The following is a 23529-nucleotide window of genomic DNA, read 5'->3' as shown; positions in this document are numbered from 1 at the left end:
TGCTAGATCACCCAGCACTCGGGACTCACTGTAACACTGTAACACTGATCTCTAGTGACATGTCACTTGTATCCACTTCTATTCTTGAGTTCAACCGAGAATATACACTTAACACTTTATTTTAAACACTTTATCACTTGAAAAATTCATGAATAATTTTCCTTCCACATTCAATATTGATTCACATATCAAATAAAATTCACAATTTATAAAAATATATTGCTATTATTTACACATAACTTACCTCGGATGCAAAACGTCTATTTTTGTAATTTAGTCGATAACTTTCTCTTTTCCCCAATCACTTCCACTATTTCTTCTTTCTTGATATATATATTAACACAATTTAATGCATTTTATCAATATTCCATTCAATTACAATTCATACACAATATTTTGGCAAACTTACATTTTTTCCCACAACTTTTCAAAAATTCCACTTTTGTCCCAAAGCTCGTAAAAATAAAATTCACTAAATTCTTAAATTTCAAACTTCACTAAATCATATTTCATGCCCTTAATTTCACAAAATCACAACTTTATGCACACTTTACCATCTTTCACAATTTAGTCCTTTTTCAACATTTTCATCAAAATTCATTTAGTAAAACTTGTAATTAACACTTCAAACATTCATTATCTAATATCACTAATCAATTCACAATCATATCATGAATGGGTCAATTTTTAAAATTTAATTTCATTTAAATTAAATGGTAGAAACATGAAATTCAAGCTTCTATAAGCATAAAAATACGAAAATAATTAAAAACGGGGCAAGAAATCACTTACAATTGAGCTTAGAAAAATCAAGAACCCTAGCTATGGTAACATGAAACTTTCGGCAGCAAGCTCCCAATTTTTGAAGAAGATAAACACTTGTTTTCATCTTATTTTGTCTTTTATTCAATTTGGACAAAAATGCCCTTTACTTAGATATTTTTTCTAGAATTGCCCTTTTGTGTCCATAACACTAATTTATGGTCTATTTTCCACATAAACACTTCTAATTTCATGCAATAATTCAATTAAGTCATTTAATCACCAATTAGACACACTTTGCATTTTTTCTCGATTTAGTTCTAAAAATTCAATTAGGCATTAAATCATTAAAATTTCCTATTCATATTTTCACACAATATTTTAATCAATCAATAATTAATAAAAATTTCTAAAATGAAACTATTCCACTTTGGATTTGTGGTTACAAAACCACTATTCCAGTCAGGCCCTATTTCGGGCTATCACAATTCTTCCCCCCTTAGGAATTTTCGTCCCCGAAAATCTTACCAGTGAATAAGTTGGGATACTGTTTCCTCATAGCCTCCTCGATTTCCCATGTTGCCTCTTCCACTCCATGTCGTTGCCATAACACTTTCACTAAAGCAATTTCTTTGTTTCTCAATTGTTTTACTTCTCGTGCTAAGATTCGAATCGGCTCTTCTTCGTATGTCATATCCGATCGAATTTCCACTTCAGTCGGTGAAATCACATGCGATGGGTCCGATCGATATCGCCTCAACATAGAAACATGAAGCACATTATGAATTCTTTCCAATTCCGGTGGTAAAGACAATCGATAAGCCACTGGACCAATTCTTTCTATCACTTCATACGGACCGATAAATCTTCGACTTAATTTACCTTTACGCCAAATCTCAAAATTTTCTTCCATAGAGACACTTTCAAAAATACTTTATCACCCACTTGAAACTCAATCTCTTTTCTTTTCAAGTCAGCATACGACTTCTGTCGATACGATGCAGCTTTCAAACAATCACGGATTATCTTCACTTTTTCTTCGGTTTCTTTTACCAAATCAACTCCATGTAACTGATTTTCATTAAGTTCAGTCCAATATAATGGAGTCCGACACTTTCGTCCATACAACGCTTCATAAGGTGCCATTTTTATGCTTGATTGATAACTATTATTATATGCAAATTCCACCAAAGGTAAATATCTTTCCCAATTACCTTCAAATTCCAAAACACAACATCTCAACATGTCTTCGAGTATTTGAATTACTCTTTCAGGCTGTCCATCGGTTTGGGGATGGAATGCTGTACTAAAATTCAATTTAGTACCCAATGCCTCTTTTAATTTCTCCCAAAACCTTGAAGTAAACCGTGAATCTCTATCAGATATAATAGACATAGGCACACCATGTAATCAGACTATTTCAGCAATATACAACTCGGCTAACTTGTCAAGTGAAAAACTCATTCGTACTGGAATGAAATGAGCCGACTTAGTCAATCGATCAACTATCACCCAAATTGAGTCTTTCTTTTTCGGTGACAATGGTAATCCGGAAACAAAATCCATAGTAATTCTATCCCACCTCCACTCAGGCACCATAATAAGTTGAAGTAACCCTGAAGGTACTTGGTGCTCAGCTTTTACTCATTGGCACACTAAACACTTTGTCACATACTCGGAGATATCTCGTTTCATACCCAGCCACCAATATAATTTCTTCAAATCATTGTACATTTTTACACTACTAGGGTGAATTGCCAAACGACTATCATGCGCTTCTTGCAAAATTTTCTGGATTAAATCAACATTTTTTGGAACACATATTCTGTCATGAAACATTAAACATCCGTCTGAATCAATCCGAAAATCAGAATTATCATCCACTGCACACTGAGTCTTTCTTCTTTGCAATTCATTATCCACTTTTTGAGCCTCACAAATTTCTTGAAGAAACAATGGTCTAGCTTTTAACTCTGCAAACAATGATCCCTCTTTAGTCAATGTTAATCTCGTATTCAAAGCTCTCAAAGCAAAGAGAGACTTTCTGCTCAAAGCATCAGCAACTATATTGGCTTTTCCCGGATGATAATCTATCACAAGTTATAATCTTTCAACAATTTCAACCATCTTCGTTGTCGCAAATTCAGATCTTTTTGTGTCATAACATATTTCAAACTTTTATGATCTGTAAAAACACAACATTTCTCACTATATAAAATGATGCCAAATCTTCAAAGCAAAGACAATAGCAGCCAACTCTAAATCATGGGTAGGATAATTTCGTTCATGCAGTTTCAATTGTCGAGAAGCATACGCTATCACTTTTCCTTCTTGCATCAATACACATCAGAGCCCATTGAACGACGCATCACTATAAAAAACAAATTCCTTTCCTGACTCGGGTTGCACTAACACTGGTGCCTCAGTTAAACACTTCTTTAATTTTTCAAAACTTTGTTGACACTCCTCGGTCCATTCGAACTTAACATCTTTTTGCAACAATTTTTTCATTGGTGAAGCTATCATCAAAAAACCTTCTACGAATCGACGATAATATCCCCCTAAGCCTAGAAAACTCCTCACTTCAGATACATTTCTTGGAGGCTTCCATTCAACTATTGTCGATATCTTATTCGGATGCCATCTCTCGAGACAATATGTCCCAAAAATCCAACTTCACTGAGCCAAAATTCACTCTTACTAAATTTAGCAAACAATTTCTTTTCTCGCAGAGCCCGTAGCACAATTCTTAAATGTTCGGCATGCTCAGCTTCACTTCGGGAATAAATAAGAATATCATTTATAAACACCACCACAAATTTATCCAAATAGGGCCAAAAAATCTGATTCATCAAATCCATAAAAATAGCTGGAGCATTAGTCAGACCAAAAGGCATTACAAGAATCTCATAGTGGCCATACCGGGTTCTGAAAGCAGTTTTTGGCACATCTGACTCTTTAACTCCTAATTGGTAATATCCGGATCTCAAATCAATTTTGGAAAATACTGTGGCATCCTTTAACTGATCAAACAAGTCATCTATTCGGGGCAATGGATACTTATTCTTTACTGTCACTTTGTTAAGTTTTGACGATAGTCAATACACAATCTCAATGTCCCATCTTTTTTTCTTCACAAATAGCATGGGAGCACCCCACGGGGAGTAACTTGGTCTCACAAATCCTTTATCCGTCAACTCTTGTAATTGCACTTTTAACTCTTTTAGTTTAGTTGGTGCCATTCTGTAGGGAGCAATCGATATTGAAGCAGTACCTGACATTACTTCAATACCAAACTCTACTTATCTAATCGAAGGCAAACCTGGCAACTCTTTTGGAAACACATCTAAATATTCACATACCACTGGCACTAATTCGATCTTTATTTCAGACACTTTTGTATTCAACACATAAGCAAGATATGCTTCACAACCATTTTTCAAACATTTTTGAGCAAACATGGAAATCACAATTGGCATCACATTTGACTTATCTGTTTCAACCCGAAGAACTTTACCACTACTACACTTCAACTTAAGAATTTTCTGACTACAATCTATCTTGGCCTTATGTAATGTCAACCAATCCATTCCCAAAATAACATCAAATTCATCAAATGGCAACAACATCAAGTTGGTAGGGAAACACTGACCTTGTATCATCAAAGGACACTTTTTGCAGATTTTATCAACTATCACATACTTGCCTAAAGGATTTGACACTTTAACCACATACTCAGTCAATTCAACACACAAATTCTTATCAGACACTAAATTCATGCATACATACGAGTGGGTAGAACCAGGATCAATCAATGCAAGAACATTAGTGTCGTAAAGAGAAAATATACCAGTGATCACATCAGGGGAAGATGCTTCCTCTCTAGCTCGGATGGCATAAGCTCTCGCTGGAGCTCTCGCTTCAGATCTTACAGTAGTGTCTTTTGTTACACCTTTACCACTAGTTCCAGTCCCCACATTTCTCGGTGGTCTTCCTCTAGTAGTTAGTGATCACATCAGGGGAAGATGCTTCCTCTCTAGCTCGGATGGCATAAGCTCTCGCTGGAGCTCTCACTTCAGATCTTACAGTAGTGTCTTTTGTTACACCTTTACCACTAGTTCCAGTCCCCATATTTCTCGGTGGTCTTCCTCTAGTAGTCACACTGCTTGATCTCACATTCTAAAACTTTTCTATCTCTTCTCTTTCTAGACAATCTTTCACAAAATGATCTTGAGATCCACATTTAAAACATGCTCGGCTGATTAAATAACATTCCCCCAAATGTCATTTTCCACAATGTTGACATTCCGGTCTAGTAGGTTTAACACTACCTACACTTGCCATAGAAGTCGCTTGAGCTTTAGAACTTGAATATTGTCTTCCTCGATCTCTTTGAAAATTCACACTAGAAACATTCGATTGAGTATTCATTTCTCTAGACTTCTTCGCTTGAGACTGAAATGACTTGCCCATTGATCTTTTTCTTGCATCTCTTGCTTCACTTTCCACCTTTCTTTTCTCTTTGCTCAATTCTTCAGCCTTGATAGCTCTTTCAACTAGTACTACTAACTTTTTAATTTCAAGGATTCCCACTAACAATCTGATATCCTCAGTTAATCCATCTTCAAACCTTTTGCACAATGTAGCCTCATTAGATACACACTCTTGGGCATATTTGCTTAATTTGACAAGTTCTCGTTCATATTCGGCTACCGTCATGCGCCCTTGTTTCAATTCAAGAAACTCTTTTCTCTTTTGATCAATGAAACGCTGACTTACATACTTCTTCCAGAATTCTTCTTGAAAGAAATCCCATGTAATTTTCTCTTTAGGCACCACTGACACTAAAGTTTTCCACCAATTATAAGTCGAATCCCTCAACAATGAGATAACATATTTGAGACTTTTTTCTGGAGTACAAGATAATTCATCCAACACTCTGATGGTATTTTTAAGCCAGAACTCTGCTCTTTCAGGATCATCATTTACATTAGCTCGAAACTCTTTGGCTCCATACTTTCGAATTTTATCCACTGAAGGCTTTGACAATCTTAACACTTCAGTTTGTTGAGGACCTATAGGAACAGCTTGAGGAATAGGAGGGGGCGGAGGAGGTTGAGCATTAGGATTAGTTCTAACAAACTCAGTATACCAATTACTCATCATATGGAGAAAAGCTTCCCTAGCATCATCTCCTTGACTAAGTCTCGGGTCGACTTTCAACAGGCACATTACTTTGAGCATCATCAGCTGTATCTCGATTAGGATCCATTACTATAAATAAATAAAAACATTTTAAGATGTCAGGAGTCATCACACTATCATTATTCAATTATGGCATTTACAGATAGTCTATTACACTCGCTACGTTAGTCCAAGAATCGACTAAATCGTAGCTCTGATACCACTAAATGTAACACCCCTTACTCGAGACCATCACCAGAATTGAGTACGAGATGTCAACCAATTTAACTTACCAATTCAGAGCATAAAAATTTGCTTTTAAAATTAAATTCACTGTTCACAACAAAACCGTCTACCTGCACGACTGTAACTAATTTAATTATATCTCAAGTTAAAAAACTGAAAATTTAAATCCGTAAATTTTCCCTGAAACTAGACTCTTATACCTTCTTACCATAAAATTTTTAGAACTTTTAGTTTGGCCAATTAGTACAGTTTATTCAGTAAAGTCTCCCCTGTTTCACTACTTGACAGTTCTGATCTCTTGGCACTAAAAATAAATTATCTCATTGTACAGAATTCATATAAGGTTATCGTTTGTTTCTTTTGAAAATAGACTCACTAAGGAATCTAGAAATATAAATTATGACCCATAATTATTTCTGTACAATTAATAATGATTTTCTAAAGTCAGAACAAGGGACTTCAAAAATCATTCTAACTCTGTCTCACTAAAATTTAAATATCTAAAAATATAAAATTCATTTGCCTACACCGTTTCTTTCATGTAAAAATAGACTTGATAAGATTTAATTCTATATATCATTCACTCTCTAATTACATTTCTACTATTTATGGTGATTTTTCACATTCACGTCACTGCAGCTGTCAAAGAAACTGCTTCTTTGTATTAACTACCATTTACACATACATAACACCAAAACATAATCTTTACTAACCATTTTAATAGCTAATCTTAGCCATATCATATGAACATACTAAAAATGATTAAGACTCTATACATGCCATAGTTTTAAACATTTTGGAAAACACATAATACCGAGATGGTTATGATAGTGTGATACGAGCTCTGACGATCTCCAATTTGAACAAGCTCAAATCACTATAAAACAAAGGTAAGGAGAAAATGTGTAAGCTACAAATAGCTTAGTAAGTTACATGTAAACAATGAGTACTCATTTAATAATTAACACTTTTAACATATAACTAATCAAAACATATCTTAGCAATTTCAATCACTTACCCATGCACAATCTTACCAATTCACTTGCATATACATTTTCACACTTAACATTTATCACATATGCTCATTCTTTCAAGTGTACCTGCATACACACTTCATTTCATATTCACTTTAACTCATTATTAATCCCGTTGAACAATCAGAATATACACGGATACGTAGAGAATTAGCACATACGTGCCACACTGATATGTAGCCGAAGCTACCACTGATATGTAGCCGAAGCTACCACTGATCAATAACACTGGAAATGTCCACGGGCCTGCTCACACAAGCTGCCAGGTGTCTGCAACACATGCTAGATCACCCAGCACCCGGGACTCAATGTAACATTGTAACACTGATCTCTAGTGACATGTCACTTGTATCCACTTCTATTCCTAAGTTCAACCGGGAATATACACTTAACACTTTATTTTAAACAATTTATCACTTGAATAATTCATGAATAATTTTCCTTCCACATTCAATATTGATTCACATATCAAATAAAATTCACAATTTATAAAAATATATTGCTATTATTTACACATAACTTACCTCGGATGCAAAATGTCTATTTTTGTAATTTAGTCGATAACTTTCTCTTTTCCCCGATCACTTCCACTATTTCTTCTTTCTTGATCTATATTAACACAATTTAATGCATTTTATCAATATTCCATTCAATTACAATTCATACACAATATTTTGGCAAACTTACATTTTTTTCCCATAACTTTTCAAAAATTCCACTTTTGTCCCAAAGCTCGTAAAAATAAAATTCACTAAATTCTTAAATTTCAAACTTCACCAAATCATATTTCATGCTCATAACAGCCCTCAATTTCACAAAATCACAAATTTATGCACACTTTACCATCTTTCACAATTTAGTCCTTTTTTCAACATTTTCATCGAAATTCATTTAGTAAAACTTGTAATTAACACTTCAAACATTCATTATCTAACATCACTAATCAATTTACAATTATATCATGAAGATCATGCTTGATGTAAGAAATTTTTGCACTGGTTGACGCAGCAAAAAGACGATTTGCGATGCTCCAGATGTCACACACAGATTGAGCAGAGGTAAAACATGACAAAAGTGGCGAACTAATCGTACTTAGGAGCCAATAAGCTAACAACTTATCCTGTTGATTGAATGCAACCGCTTCTGGATTCAGAATAAGAGCACCTTCTGGAGACGCAATAAATCGAGACGGAGCAGACAACGTACCTTCCAAGAAACCTTGCAGCTCATATCCCTCTTATCAATCGGATATGTTGCTGCCATTGAACAAAGTTTTATCCCTCTAGCTTCACCGTGTCATGACGAGGGAAAGATTGGACTAGGCATTGACCAAAAAACGTCGGACTCATAGGATCAGCAGAGTTAGAACCAGCTGGTGGTGCCATAACATAACGACGAAAGCACGTACCAGGACTAGGCGACTGATACCATATAAGATACTACTCAAAATATGTATAAACAGAAAAATGAAGTATAGAAGAATCCTTTAGTCTTATGCTATCTTGTTGAATGAGAATCCTTTAATAAGGATCGATTTTGTCTCACACTTTGTCTCACAATTTTGTTTTAATTTGCTTCATCTTCAACCTATGAATAAAATATAGATGTAAGTGAATATATATATATGTAGTGGAAATAAAATTTTAATAGAAAAAAAGTGAAACCAATCAAAATACATATTTCGATTATGTAAAAAGGAATGAATTAAGTGACTAAAATTTTAAATGGTATAAAACATTTGAGATATGTACATGTTGAATATGAGTATGAAGGATATATCACATACGCAAAAAAAATTAATGGGACAAAATTGGTTAAGTAGTTTACCACAGTTAATGCTTCTTTCTTAATTGGCCCATTACAAAATTGAAAAAGTTTTGCATCCATTTTGGTTGCGGCTCTTCTTCCTCCGTTTCCTCATAGATATTACGTTTCCGTTTTATTTGAGAACTGCTACCTTCTGATCCATGGTTGAGAGCAAAGTGTTGCTGGATGTGTTCAAAATTTGGAGAAGATGGAGTGGTATGGCACTGCAACTCTTTTATTTCTTCCAAATCTTTCTCGTACACTATTCTAACACCACACGTCTTTACCTTAATAAAAGGGTCACCTGGTCCAAATTCGGCACTGAAAGACAACTCAAGCTCATCGCATAGTTGATCTAAGCAATCTGTTGTCCATAAATTATTGGTTTCACAGTCACCATATTTATCCTCCAAGGAAAATGGATATAATTGATCATGCGGAAAATAACGAAGAAAAAGGTGATCTTTCATTATGGGCTTGTCAAAGCGTTGACCTACCCACTGGTAAATTGATCGACAATTTCTACCTTGAAAAATAGATTCATCACAGCAGATATACTCGTCCCTTGAAGCATCATTATTGACAAAAATGCAGCAACAAGCAACTCCAATCCATTGACTATCTTTCGGAACGGGTATCTTAATTGAAAAGTCACTTTTTTGTTGGCTAAACCATTCTGGAATTTCACTTCCGGGCATCATAATATCAACGATGCCACCATCAAAACAATCTCTTGGATATCGAACCGCCTGCAAAATAAAACACAAGTCGTCTGGTAACTAAAACCATAAATTCTCAAGTATGAGATTTTGTAAGGGAGAAAAAATAGATTAATAGACCTTAATATGTTCTTTCAGCAGTGTTAATGCATTGGTTTTCTCAGCCAATTTGAAGCAGTTAATGGCAGTAATGTCACAACCCACTAAATTGCATACTTTTGATGGACTTGCAACTACTTCAAGTGAAGAACAACCATCTATATGCACTTGTTTATTTGATGATAGCGCAGGCAACAATTTAAGCATCTTGCAGTCTGACAATACAAGCGATTGCAGCCCGGAATGTTGAGTAAAAGCCAAGGGAATGGTGATGAAATTGTTACCACTAAGATTAAGACTTTTCAAAGAGGATAAACAAGAAATATCACTATGACTATCTGCTTCACCAACATTGCACAAGTTGCAATTTGACAATTTCAGATTTGCAAGCTTCGAGAGTCGAGTAAGAGATGCAGGTATGCTGATGAAATTGTTACCACTAAGATCAAGTTTTTCCAAACAGGATAGACCAGAAATATCACGTGGAATATCTTCTTCACAAAGATTGCAGTCCCTTAGTTTTAGCTTTGTTAATGAACTCAAACCTGACAACAAAGGCAACATCCGAGCCATGGGATTCGCCCTTCTTCCTTGGCTTACCTTGAAAAGAGAAGGAAAATTTGGTAGTAACTTATATGATGGTCCCTTGCGCCCATTGAAAGACAGAACTTTAAGATTTTTAAATTGAAAAATGAAGGGTGGTGGTTCTGTTATGGCTGTTTCACTCAAGTCGAGCTCTTCCAAAAACTTTGCTTGCTGTAAATTCTCCGGCAAATTTTCCACTCTATAACAACCGGAAAGATCTAGAGTTTTTAGACGTCCCATTTTCCCATCAATCTCCGGAAATCTTACAAGACTTGAGCAACCCGAAAGAATTAATGTTTCAAGAGATTCCATTCCAATTTTGGTTGGAAGAGTCCTAAGACTTTTGCAATCTCTTAAATTCAAAAGTTTAAGGCTCTTAAGCACCCCGATTGATGGATGAACATCCACTAATTTGGTACAACCTTCCAAAATCAAAACTTCAAGATTTGATGCGGTTGTGAAGTCTGGTGTCTTGATCAGGTTTTGAGACCCTCTGAGGTTCATTATTTTCAAGTTAAACAAGGGCTGTTGAAGACCGTAATAAATTAGAAACAAATGAGAAAACATAATAATGCTCATTTTTGTTTTACCTTAATCAAAGTTTAATAATTTTTATTAAAATAAGCTAAAACACAAGGATAAGATGAGTTAATTCTTACTTTATTTCCCTTCCATAGTTGTTGAATGTGACTATATGGTAAAAGAAGTGCGACAAGGTTGTCCGGTTGAAAGCTTGAAGGCAAGTATCTTAAAGGGTATCCTGTCCAATCTAAAAGTCGTAGTTCACTAGAAAGATATTTGAGATCATTACAATTTGAAAGGCAAAGCACTTTGAGCAATCTCAGTTTTTTCATCTTCAAGAAGGTATCCACACTCAAATTGAGCATCTTGATCGATTCCCTAATATCCATGAGGAAAACAAAAATGAGCTTCAAAATATATATAAAAACATTCAATATCTAAAAGAAATGTTGCATCGATATTGTTTTTTAAGTACTCGTATCCAATACTTATATCTAATGCACATTCGTATATGGGTATTAAGATATGATCCTTTAAGAACCTTTTAAATACATTAAAAAATAATTTTTAATTCTTTTTAATATACCCATATTAAAGAGATACTTATATCTAACAATCACATCTGATGTTAAATTACCTAATCCTAAAAAATTGAATTAATATGTTGATTTATATTTGGTCCGCAAACAATGCATAACTTACAAGTTAATGAACCAAACAATGACGCATAATTAAAAATGAAACCATTTTCATTAAAAAAATTGATGACATGTTATAATCTAATTCGTTGATATACGCTTTTAGTACATTAAATATATACCATTAATTTTCACAACAAAATATACCATTAATATTTAAAAAATACTACATTTCTCTTTTGATTCTTTTGAAAAAGTAAATATGTTGCTAGATAAATTTCATAATTAAACATTGAAATATTGAATAATGTCAAAAGTTTTGCTATAGTTTTTTTTTATCATATTTAAAAACAATAATTATTTACAGTACACATAGATGTAAGTTTATGTGTGTCTTCTTACCTTTTATTATCGATGATTATGCCTTCAATCATTTTTGTAGCCTAAAAAAAATCAAGAACAGACAATAAGAAAATAAAATAAATGGTAAATAATGTAGGATAAAAAAGAAATAGTATATAACTTTTGTTGAATGACTTACAGTGTTTTTTGTTAGGACATGATGGACATCCCTTTCCTCCCACAATCTGCAACGTTTTCCAGGTTCATCAACACATTTTTGTTTAACAATTGTTCTTCCCATTTCTTGCAACAAGTCATGCATCTTCAAATATTTGTTGTGTTCATAGACTTTTAGGAGAGATTTTTTAACGAGAACATCAATTCCGATATCAGGAAAAAACTCACAACCATCTAATACTTTGATCACAAAATCTTTCTCCTCCTCATTGAAGAAGCATGCTATATCTAAAAATATATTCTTCTCCCTTTCTTCCAGTCAATCAAAACTGATTCGAAGTTTATCGAGAATTTCTTTATTAGAATCTCTTTTAAATCTTTCAATCGCACTTCTCCATTGAGTTGCATCTCTACCGCACAAAAAGGAACCAAAAACTTCAAGAGCTAAAGGGAGTCCACCAGCATAATTTACAACATGTTTAGAAAGCTCAATGAAATCATCTTTCTGCACTGTATCACTATGAAAAGCTTTCAGACTGAAAAGTTGAAGCGCATCTTTGGGATTCAATGTTGTGGGCTCATACATATCATCAACTGGCCAAGACCGAAGCAAATGTTCTTCTCTTGTTGTTACAACGATTCTACTTCCTAATCCGAACCAATCGTGCCTTCCAACCAAGCATTTTAAGTGTTGTATGTTATCAACATTATCAAGAACAACAAGAACCTTTTTGTGAGACAACCTATGGCTAATTATGTCACTTCCTTCATGAACATCGAAAAAGTTGAAGCATTCTCCATAAAAGATCTGTGAAAGAAGTTGTTTCTGTAAAGAAACTAGTCCGCATTTGTCTGAAACTTCTCGAATATCAGCAATAAAGCTTTTACCTTCAAAATGAGATGACATTTGAGTGTAAGCAACTCTTGCGAGTGTCGTTTTACCGATACCACCCATTCCGCAAATTCCTATAACGCGGACATCATCTTCCCCAATGTTTATTTTCAAATATAAATCCTCCAAGCGTTCACTAATTCCAACCAAGTCGCTATGAGTAGCTGGATATGTCTGACATAGTTTTGCTGATATCTTCTTGACAATGTCTTTAATAAATTCTGATTCATGCCTAAAAAAAACAGAGGAAAATTTAATGTTTTAAATAAAAATTTGTTGATATGTTTCAAATAAACTTTCTTTTTCAATGAATCATGAAACATAATATAGTTTGGAAGCAAACAAGAACCAAGAATAAGAAAGCAAGATCTGTTGCGGAGCCAGAACACAGAGTTTGCTCTTTTACTGAAATATGGCACTTTTCAATTAAACACATAGGATTAGAAAGAAAAAAACAAAGTTATACATATATATCCCAAAAATAGAAAATAGAGAAGAAAAGAAAGAGTTACCTGTTATTTAAATGCCATCCCTTGATTCCAGCCACTTGAATTAAAGCATTTCGCCACCTTTGGATCTTCTCCCTATCTTCTTTGTATCTCTCTTCATGTCTAGCAAAGGCTTCTTCCACTTTCTCTATTTGTTTTCTTAAATCAGATGGATCAACATCGTAAAAAATTGGAAACACTTTATGGCCGTCGTTGTTATGTTGTTTAACAATCTCAGCAAGCTCCTCCAAGCACCAACTTGAAAAGGCATAAGTTTGTGAAAAAACGATTACCGAACACCATGATTGCTGAATTGCTGTAAAGAGTTCTGGCGCGATCTCTTCGCCGGCCTCCAGCTTTGGATCATCCCTAAAAGTGACGATCCCACTCCTACTTAAAGCATCATAGAGATGATCAGTAAAGTTGTTGCGGGTATCTCCACCTCTAAAACTCAAGAAAACATCATATTTCTTTCTAGAATTGGACGAAGAAGTTGAAGGTAATGACGACATGACTATATGCGAGAAAAAAAAATGTGGATGTAGTGTTGAAAATCAGAAAACTGATAGCTCAATACGTCTGAAAGAAACTAGAAACAGATCAAATTTCCAGGGAAGAATAAAGGTGGTTTCTAAGCAATTTCTCTATAACCTTTTCACTTTCCAAATGAATGCGAGTAGTTGTGGAAATTGGGGGGTCATAAATGAGTGATGCATGTGAATCCAAGAAGTTGGGTGTTGATAAAATGGAGCCGACAATAATTGCAAGTCTTCTTAAGTTTGTGTTTATCTACTTGCTTTCTCTTAACTCTTAAATTTGAATTTTTGGTCAAATCACTTTAAAATAGATGAGAAAATTAATGTTTATTCACTTTGCGGATTACCATGCACATGACATGTTAGTATTTAATTAATTTTTTAAATTTTAAAAATATTTTTTATAATTTTTAATTTTTAAATATATTTATTTATTTTTTAAAATTTTTAAAAATTAGTTAATTGATATGTCATCTATGTGGCAATATACATGTATGCTATATCAGTAAAGTTAAAAAATTTAACTTTTTCATAAAATTTTAGGATGATTTGATAGAAAACACAAGTTGAAAAACTAAAAAGATAAAAAATTAAATAAATGACTAAAATAAATTTTTTAGTTAAAAGAGCATACTCTTTATATTCATTTTTGAATAAGTGTTAAAAATAAACGTCTAAGCATAAATACTTTACAAAGGGAAGAGTTGGAATAATATTATTTGTACTTCAAGCCATGAAATTTAAATGGTACTTTTATTAGAAGAAATTAAACCTATTTGAGTATTGTAAAGGACTTATATTTAAAATTCCAAATATATAAAAAAACAATTTTAATTGATTAAATTGAACACATAAGTTGGTCTAAAAAAATGAAATAGTTTTGAACTCAGTCTAAATTACGATCTTATCTTTGTTAAAGGATTTTTCACTTTATTATTACCTGCGTTGTCACGAAACTATCCATTTTTATTCAAATCTCTATCTCAAATTAATTATATATAATGAAAATAATTTTTTAATAAATAAATAAAAACCAATTAAAATGTACACATTTCAATTATGTAAAAAGGAATGAATGGAACGACTAAAATTTTAAATAGTAAAAAGAAAATGTAAATTAAGTGACAAATTTTAAATGGTATAAAAAATTATATTATCAACATTTGAGATATGTACATATTGAATACGATTGTATGGCTAAAAAATTTAAAATTTTTTAATATATATTAGAAAGATCATATCTTATACGTAAATAAATTTAAAACGATTATTTTAAATGAAATAGAGATAGTACATGGCGGTGGGGTATTCAAGTCTTCGCCTATGCTTCAGCAAAACTTTAGAATTGGGTCCAAAGTAAATTTTTGGATTTGCTTCATAAGATTATTTATCTTAATAAACATATATAGAAAAAGTTAACTATGCCTTATCTTCACTTCTCTCTCAAATTTTTTGTTCTTTATTTGTTTATTTTACATACCTTTTACAAGATATTATATCACTTTGATAATAATACATACTAAATCTTTAATTTTAATTGAAATAGTTAACTATCTTGTTTGAATTAACTAATGACAACATATAAATAAAGAGATTATTTTAAGTTAAAGGACTAAATCTCAAATTTGAGAATAGCAGAGGGACTCAAAATCAAAATTTGACCATTTTCCAAAATTTCTAATTTCATGGATAGTGAAGTTTCTAAGAGGTTCACAGGGTCGAGTTATTTATATTTTTTGAATAGTCCATTATAGTTTAATTCGGCTCGATTTGGTTCACGGTTTTTTATATTAATTTTTTGTTTTAATTTTTAAGGTTTATTTTGATAAAATGAGTTTTGTTTTATTGCTTTTAAATATTATTTGATAAATTTCAAATTCATTTTCATAAATATTTCTAAAATACAATAATTTTTCAAAAACTTTTAAATTACTTTCACTATTTTAAATATAAAATATGTATTTTTATATCATAAAAATTAAAATTAATTATATATTAAATAAAAATAAAATTCAATTCGATTCGATTTCAGATAATAACCGAATTTTAAGTGAAAAAAAAAACAAACAAACAAATAAAAATTACATCAAATTAAATTGATCAAAAGCACTCTTAGCTTTATCTTGATTTAGAATATTTAAAACATCACGAAGGACTCTAATATAAAACTGTAAACTTATCCTCTCATCCAAGCTCAATTAATCGCGATTTTTAAATTTATATTTTATTAATCGTTCAAATAAGATCCATTTTGGGTTTGATGGACCCACCATCAAAACACTCCCACTTTTGTCGGTAAAAGATAAAAAGGAGAATTGATTATCTGTGGTGTTGTTGACTAAGATAATTCGCTAAGCTCAAGTAAGGGAAACGCCTTCAATCTCTTTCCCATTTAATAAAATTATACCAAAGACTTTTTCTTCTTACAATAATTCTACAACCCAAGCAAAACTCACTTGCTATATTTTTCTCTCTTTTGCTTCAATACTCTTCCATGGCTTCTTCTTCTTCTTCTTCCTCTACTCTAATGAAGTATCATGTTTTCTTGAGCTTCAGAGGTGAAGACACGCGCCTTAATTTCACCACTCACTTCAAGCTTTGAAAGACGAGGGACTTGATGTTTCCTTCGATGAAGAAAAAATGGAAAGGGGGGACCACCTTTCACAAGCACTTTCTCGAGCAATTGCAGTCTCAAATATCTCAATCATCGTTTTATCTGCAGACTATGTGATACGGGGTTGCGCGCGGACCAAGATCGAGTTGGCAAGTCACGGGAAACTCCTACGAAAATCCTAAACAATCAGATCTGAAACGAAACAGAAAATTAAAAGATTAGAACTTTGAATTTCCAGATCTGAAATAAAATCCCCAAAACAGCAAAGAATCAAATTGAGAATAGAAATAAGTGTTAATAAGGGTTCTTGAAACCCTAAAGGAGATTGCGATTCTGCCCAATTGAACACCAAGATAGTTTTCCCCAAATTTCGACAATCTAATTTCACCCAAAAAGAGTATGGAAGAACCCTAGAAATTGGGATTTTTGGGTTGATTCCTTAAGATAGAAAAAGACTGAAAACACAATAAGAACAGAAAATAAATTAGATAAAGATTCGGCACAAGCAGAAATAAAGAAAGAATTGACAGTAAGAAATTAAAAGATAAGTCCTAAGAAGCCTTGAAATCCCGAAAGATCTCACAACTCCCTTCAAACGGCTCTAATCTCCCCTCCAAAGAATATCAATGGCAAGAAGAAGGTTGAAGATGGCTCCCACAATCAAAAGATTGTTAAAACAACTTCTAAAGAAAGCTCAAGAGAGAATTCTTGGAGAAAAACTCAAAGAGAATTCTGCACTTAAACAAATCTGATATTTTTGATATAATTGAGAAGTTGTTTACAAGGTGGCTAGCCATGCCTTTAAATAGGCCTTATAACTAGTCCTAATCTAATTAGAAAACTAAAATAAAAAAGAACTCCTAATTATTTTAATATGAAAATTCAGCCAAGGGTCTTTATTTGGGACTCTGGGATTGAATATTTACATAAAAATTAAACTAAGTAAAAATAAATAAATAAATAAATAAAAATAAAAATAAAACTTTACAACTTGGGCCACTTTGACAATTTGGCCTGATTTTCAACTAAGTATGGGTGGATTTCTTGATTGGGCTTGGAATCTTCTTATTGGGCCTTGCCTTCAAGAATTTGGGTTGGGCCTCTGTGACTCGTATCACTATGCCTCTTCGAAATCATGCTTGGTTGAACTCTCTGACATCATGGACCGCTATAGCGTCGAACAACAAATTGTTCTTCCCATCTTTTACCATGTTAATCCCTCTAATGTGGAGAATATTGATGGGAGTTTTAAGAAATCCTTTGATGAGCATGAAACAAGGAGGTCAGTTGATGAAGTGAAAAAATGGAAAACTGCTTTTGCTGAAGTTGGTAAATTAGAAGGGTGGCAATGTGGCATATAGATGGAAGCATCTCGGATAGGTAACTATATTTGTCTCATCTCCTTATATTTGACTTATCTTCGTTTTGGATTTCATATATATGCTTCTTCTATTATTTGCTAGACCTGAAACCCAGTACGTCAAGGATATTGTTGCGTATGTTATGCAAAAGTTGATGAAGCATCAAGTTTTCTTAAGCTTAGGTGAAGACACACGCCTCAACTTCTCCAATCACTTAGTCAAAGCTTTGGAAAAAGTAGGAATTAATGTCTTCCCCGATAACGAAACACTGAAAAAAGGAGAGAAACTTCCACCAACATATTCTCAAGCAATTTCGGCCTCAAATCTCTCAATCCTCGTTTTATCTAAAGCCTATGCTTCTTCAAAATCATGCTTAGGCGAACTTTCTGACATCATGGATCACAAGCACAATCCCACTGACAAACATATTGTTCTTTCCGTCTTTTACCATGTTGATCCTTCCGATGTGCGAAATAGTGGTGGGCATTTTAAGACATCCTTCGAAGAGCATGAATCAGAGCAACCAGCTGATAGAGTACAACAATGGAAAACTGCTTTTGCAGAGGTCGGTAAATTAAAAGGGTGGCATATAGAAGGAGGCAAATTTGACAGGTAACTATATTTTTCTCATCTTGTTATTTTCAACTTATCTTTGTTTTAGATTTCATATTTACTTATTTACATTTTTTATTGTTTTCTGGACCTGAAACCGAGTACATTAAAGATGTTGAATATGTTATAAAAAAGTTGACGAACATTGGGTTTGAAAGTGCTTCTGAAGAATTGGTTGGAATAGAATGCGATGTTGAAGCTGATTAAGCAAAAAGACTATCGTGTAATAGGACTTTGGGGAATGGGTGGTCAAGGCAAATCAACCCTTGCTGAGGCTGTATATAAAAAACTCTCTTCAGAGTTTGAAAGTCATTGCTTTCTTCAAAATGTTAGAGAGGAAATAAAAAAACAAGGGAAGGAATCTTTACGAAATAAATTTCTTTTGGAATTATTGAAATCAAATGTTGATATAGGCACCCCCTCCATTGGATCCACTTTAAGTCAAGAGAGACTCAACAAGATGAAAGTACTTGTTGTCCTTGATGATGTTGATGACTCAGACCAAATAGATTATATGGGTGTTAAACATTTTGGTTATGGAAGTAAAACCATTATAACATCAAGAGATAGACAAGTGCTTGAGAGTGGAGGAGCTGACACAATACATGAGGTGAAAGGGTTAAATGAGAATGGTTCTCTTCAACTTTTTTCTACCTTTGCGTTTAAGCAGTTGAATCCCGCAGTTGGCTTTCAAGATCTATCCCGTAGGTTTGTAAAGTACACTCAAGGCAATCCACTTGCTCCTAAAGTTTTGGGTTCTGATTTAAATAAAAGAAGTATAAATTATTGGGAAAGTAAGGTGGAGAAGCTAAAGGGCTGTCCCCCAGAAAAAAAAAATTCAGAGGCTTTGAAAAGTAGTTATGACGGGCTAGATTTAGTAGAGCAGAATATATTTCTTGACATTGCATGCTTCTTTAAAGGGGAATCAATAAAAAGAACAAAACTTATTCTAAGTGGTTGTTATAAGGGTGCAGAGTGTGGAATAAACAAATTGGCTGACAAATGCCTCATCAATGTCTCATCTTCTACTAATTTCTCTCTTGGTCATTTTGGTTATTCTGCAATGCGCAGTTTCAGACGTCCAGATACAATTTATATGCATGATACGCTTGAAGAGATGGGAAAGGACATTGTTTGTCAAGAATCTAAAACCCTTGGTAAGTGCAGTCGACTATGGACTCTTAAACACGTGGAAGAAGTGCTCAAATATAAGAAAGTAAGCACTAATTTTTATGAGTTATTTAATGGAATGTCCATAAATTTCTCCATGCTAATATTTGATAAATTGGTTTTTGTTATCAGGGAACTGATCGAATTCAAGGAATAAAGGTAGACATGTCATGTATGGGTAACCTATTATTCCAACCTTCTGTTTTTGAAAGCATGATTAATCTTAGATGTATTTTCTTCTATTTTCCTTCGAGTTGGTTGAGGAAAGAGCATGAGGATTATAAGAAGCTACATACAGACCAAGATGATATTATATCTCTTCCGGATGAGCTAAGGTATCTTCGATGGGATTATTACCCCTTCAAATCTTTATCGTCAAGTTTTAATCCAAAGAACCTTGTTGCATTGGAATTACCATATGGAAACATGGAACAACTTTGGAACGAAGTTCATCAGGTATATATACTTTTATACTTTCTTCATCGAAGAATTTTTCTAAGAAAAAGAATTTGTAATTGATATAGCATTTAAATAACATATTTTTATTAAATTTTTTAAAAAATAAATATAAAAGATTTTATTCTATTTTTTAAAAGAAACAATTTGATGTATTGATGGTGGGTGAATTAATACACCCAATACATCAAATATAAATTTTATTTTGATTCTAAGTAAATGATGCTCCAACTACTTTATATATGTTCTCATCATGTGCAGGATCTTGTTCATTTACGGAAAATTAACCTTTTCAGTTGCAAAAATTTAAAGAAGATCCCTAATTTATTAGGAGCCCTCAACCTGGAAAGACTTGACTGTGAAAATTGCGGAAGTTTGGTTAAACTTCCTTCCCTCGCCCGTTTGACATCACTTAAAACCCTTCGCCTTGAGGGATGTCGTAGTCTCAAGAAGTTTCCGGAGATCCCAAATTACTTTTATGAGTTAGATTTATCAGAAACCGGAATAAAAGAAGTACCTGATTTCATTGAGCATCTCGACAGACTTCAATGGTTGACCTTGACAGACTCAATGGTAAAAGATGTATCAAGCAATATTTCAAAGTTGAAATCCCTTTTTTCTCTAGATCTTAGTGGTTGTCCAATCGTTAAATTTCCAACTGTTGATGTGCGCTCACCAAGCTTGAGGTTTAAAAGCCTTAAGTATATGCATATGGATCGTTGCAAGAGCCTCAAATTACTCTCAGAGCTTCCACCATATCTGCTCAAGTTGAATGTACTTGACTGCACATCATTGGAAAAGGTTTCCTTTGCAGATCAAAATTTAATCAGTTTGATTATTTAGATGCTGATGATGCTTGTTTTTATGAGTTTACCATGCTATTCCGTAATTGCTTCAACTTGAATCAAGACTCAATTAATAACATTGAGGCAAATGCCATGCTCAAAATTCGATCCCTAGCTAAGAAATGGGCAGCGAGATTTGATTGCTGTGGCAAGATTCCTGATTTGTCAAGTTTGATTTGTTGTTTCCCAGGAAACAAAATTTCAGCAAATAAGTTCAAGTGTCAGAGCATGAATTCTTCCTTAAGTTTGAAGATAGCCCCAAATGGGGGTGGTGGGAGCAGATTTTTGGTTTTTGTCATCTGCCTTGTGGCTGATCTCACTCACTGCCGTTACATTAGTGATGTTGAATGTATTTGTAAGTACCAACTTACAGCCGCCGATGGTGGCAATGATGGTGGTGGTGGTGGTTATGAAAAGCTAAGAAGTAAAATATCTTTGTTATTGTTTCCTGAGCCAGAGAAGTACAAGGATTATCACGTGTTTATTCTATCTACCGCCGACATGGTTAAAGAAGACCAGAATTATGAGGAGGCATCATTCAAATTCTACATCAGACTTTTGGATTTAAGAAGAGGAGGAAAAGAGTATATCAAGGTGGAGAGATGTGGTGTTCATGTATTTTACGTGGATGCAGAGAGTGCTACAGATGACACAGATGGTACAGATGATACAGATGGTACAGATGATACAGGTGCTATTGAAAGAGACATGCTGGGAACAAAAGAAGCTTTAGCCATGATGGTGAAGAAGGGGATGGATGACTTAAAAGATTGAAATAGTTTGTATTTCTTTCCATCTTGGGCTCTGCTTTTGAGGACTTTCAATTATGTCATCCAAATGCATAGGTAGGGGTTTCATTTTCATATTATCATAAAATTTTCAGCTTTTTCATTTCTTTTTCATATTGTCACACTTCTGTTTTCCACAATTGTTAATAGTAAATTTTCAACTTATAAATTAGTGACACAAAATGAAGTGCTTTAATTAATTAAAACAAACCAGGATGAATCTAAACTTGCTCTGCTTTATAAATTACTTGTCTTCTAGAAGGTGCTTTACCATACTGAAACCTTGTAGTTCCACATTGTAAATGTTAAAAGCATAATTTATGAAACATAAAATTGGAAATTTGTTCAACAGTTGTGATTGTTGCTTACCATTATTTTTCTCATCTTCATTCCCCTGTCGTGTATGTGTTCTGTTGTAGATATAGCATATATTGTCCAAGAAGGAAATTCTCCATATATATTAATTAATGTGGAGGAAAATTGAACAGTAACTGGAGATTTCGATACAGTAGCAAAATGATTCTGCTTTGGAGTTGATAAAATATCCATAGGGGATTTTGGTGGGTACCAAAATTCAGATTTTAAAATTCATACTTAATTCTTACTGTTAAGTTTAGTTCCCATGCAAAGGTGGCCATGCACGACATGCAAAGGTGGTCAAGCTTCTGGAATCGCAGCAAGAGTGGAGCCATGGTGTGCAGCAACTGAAGTTTGAAGCTGCCAATCTATTTGCTGTTTTAGTTTCATTTCGTTTTCTTTTTGTAATCTAGTTCATGTTGAACTAAGTAGGTAAATGTTTTGATATTGATTGACTGAAAAGTCAGCAATGCAAGTTGTACAAGCTAATCTTGTAAGTTTCAATGCAAATTAGTGGAGTTAGGTAGTTGATTAGGTGATTACTTGTTTGATTTACTAGTTGACTGATATATGTAATGGCTTAATGCCTTGTTGATGAGTTAATGAAAGGTATCAGCTCATTTTTCATTCAATCTTTTCTCTCTTTTTTCTGTTTTTCACTTGCTAGCTTCATCTTTCTGTTGTTGCTTCCGAGTTTGCTTCTTCACCAAGCCTCGAGGCTTACTACTCAAGCAAGGCTAGAAACAGCTTGCTGCTGCCTCTTGCACCAACAATTGGTATCGAGAGCTCTTGTCTTAGTGGACCTGTTGCTTCAAAACAAAGAACTTGATGGCTTCTTCAGGATTTTCACCAGCAGCCCCACCAGTCTTCAATGGAGAAGGCTTTCACATATGGCTGGTCAAGATGAAGACTTACCTACAGGCCTTCGATCTGTGGGAAGTTGTCAACACAGATACTGAGCCAGCACCACTGAGGGCTAATCCCACAGTAGCTCAGATTAGGCAACATGCTGATGAGAGGACCAAAAGGCACAAAGCCATGTCCTGCATCCAGAACTGTGTGTCAGATGTCATCTTCACCAGAATCATGGCCTGTGAGACTCCAAAACAGGCCTGGGATAAGCTCAAGGAGGAGTTTCAAGGCACTGAGAGAACAAGGCAACAGCAACTGCTAAACTTGAGAAGGGACTTCGAGAATTTGAAGATGAAGGAAGAAGAAACAGTGAAGCAGTACTCAGATAGAATTATGGCAGTGGTTAACAGCATAAGGCTCCTAGGTGAGCACTTTGATGAGGCA

At 33.8% G+C, this 23529-nt stretch overlaps 3 protein-coding genes across 3 annotated transcripts; 1 reads left to right on the top strand and 2 right to left on the bottom strand.

The window, feature by feature from the left end:
- Positions 1-8135: 8135 nt before the first annotated feature.
- LOC107954962 (disease resistance protein RUN1) lies at positions 8136-12700 on the bottom strand. Its single transcript, XM_041104443.1, has 8 exons — positions 12529-12700; positions 12137-12426; positions 11998-12038; positions 11095-11335; positions 9872-10960; positions 9559-9781; positions 9054-9396; positions 8136-8813 (listed from the first exon to the last, which is right to left on the bottom strand). The coding sequence occupies exons 1-7, from the start codon at positions 12698-12700 to the stop codon at positions 9059-9061; spliced, it is 2394 nt and encodes a 797-aa protein (XP_040960377.1). The 3' UTR covers positions 8136-8813; positions 9054-9058.
- Positions 12701-12737: 37 nt separating this feature from the next.
- Positions 12738-14217, bottom strand: LOC121223487 (disease resistance protein RPV1-like). The gene is made up of 3 exons (XM_041105020.1): positions 13519-14217; positions 13003-13238; positions 12738-12922 (listed from the first exon to the last, which is right to left on the bottom strand). Exons 1-3 carry the CDS (start codon positions 14004-14006, stop codon positions 12882-12884), a joined length of 765 nt encoding a protein of 254 aa, XP_040960954.1. The 5' UTR covers positions 14007-14217; the 3' UTR covers positions 12738-12881.
- Positions 14218-17804: 3587 nt separating this feature from the next.
- On the top strand, positions 17805-21862 carry LOC107934961 (disease resistance protein RUN1). The gene is made up of 6 exons (XM_041104442.1): positions 17805-17986; positions 18108-18570; positions 18802-19833; positions 19920-20243; positions 20505-20929; positions 21058-21862. The coding sequence occupies exons 1-6, from the start codon at positions 17805-17807 to the stop codon at positions 21860-21862; spliced, it is 3231 nt and encodes a 1076-aa protein (XP_040960376.1).
- Positions 21863-23529: the final 1667 nt, after the last annotated feature.

The sequence above is a fragment of the Gossypium hirsutum genome, chromosome D11 (assembly GCF_007990345.1).
Source record: "Gossypium hirsutum isolate 1008001.06 chromosome D11, Gossypium_hirsutum_v2.1, whole genome shotgun sequence".
Lineage (NCBI taxonomy): Eukaryota > Viridiplantae > Streptophyta > Magnoliopsida > Malvales > Malvaceae > Gossypium > Gossypium hirsutum.
The sequence above is the reverse complement of the archived record's forward strand: the minus strand, read 5'-3'. Positions and strand labels throughout refer to the sequence as shown.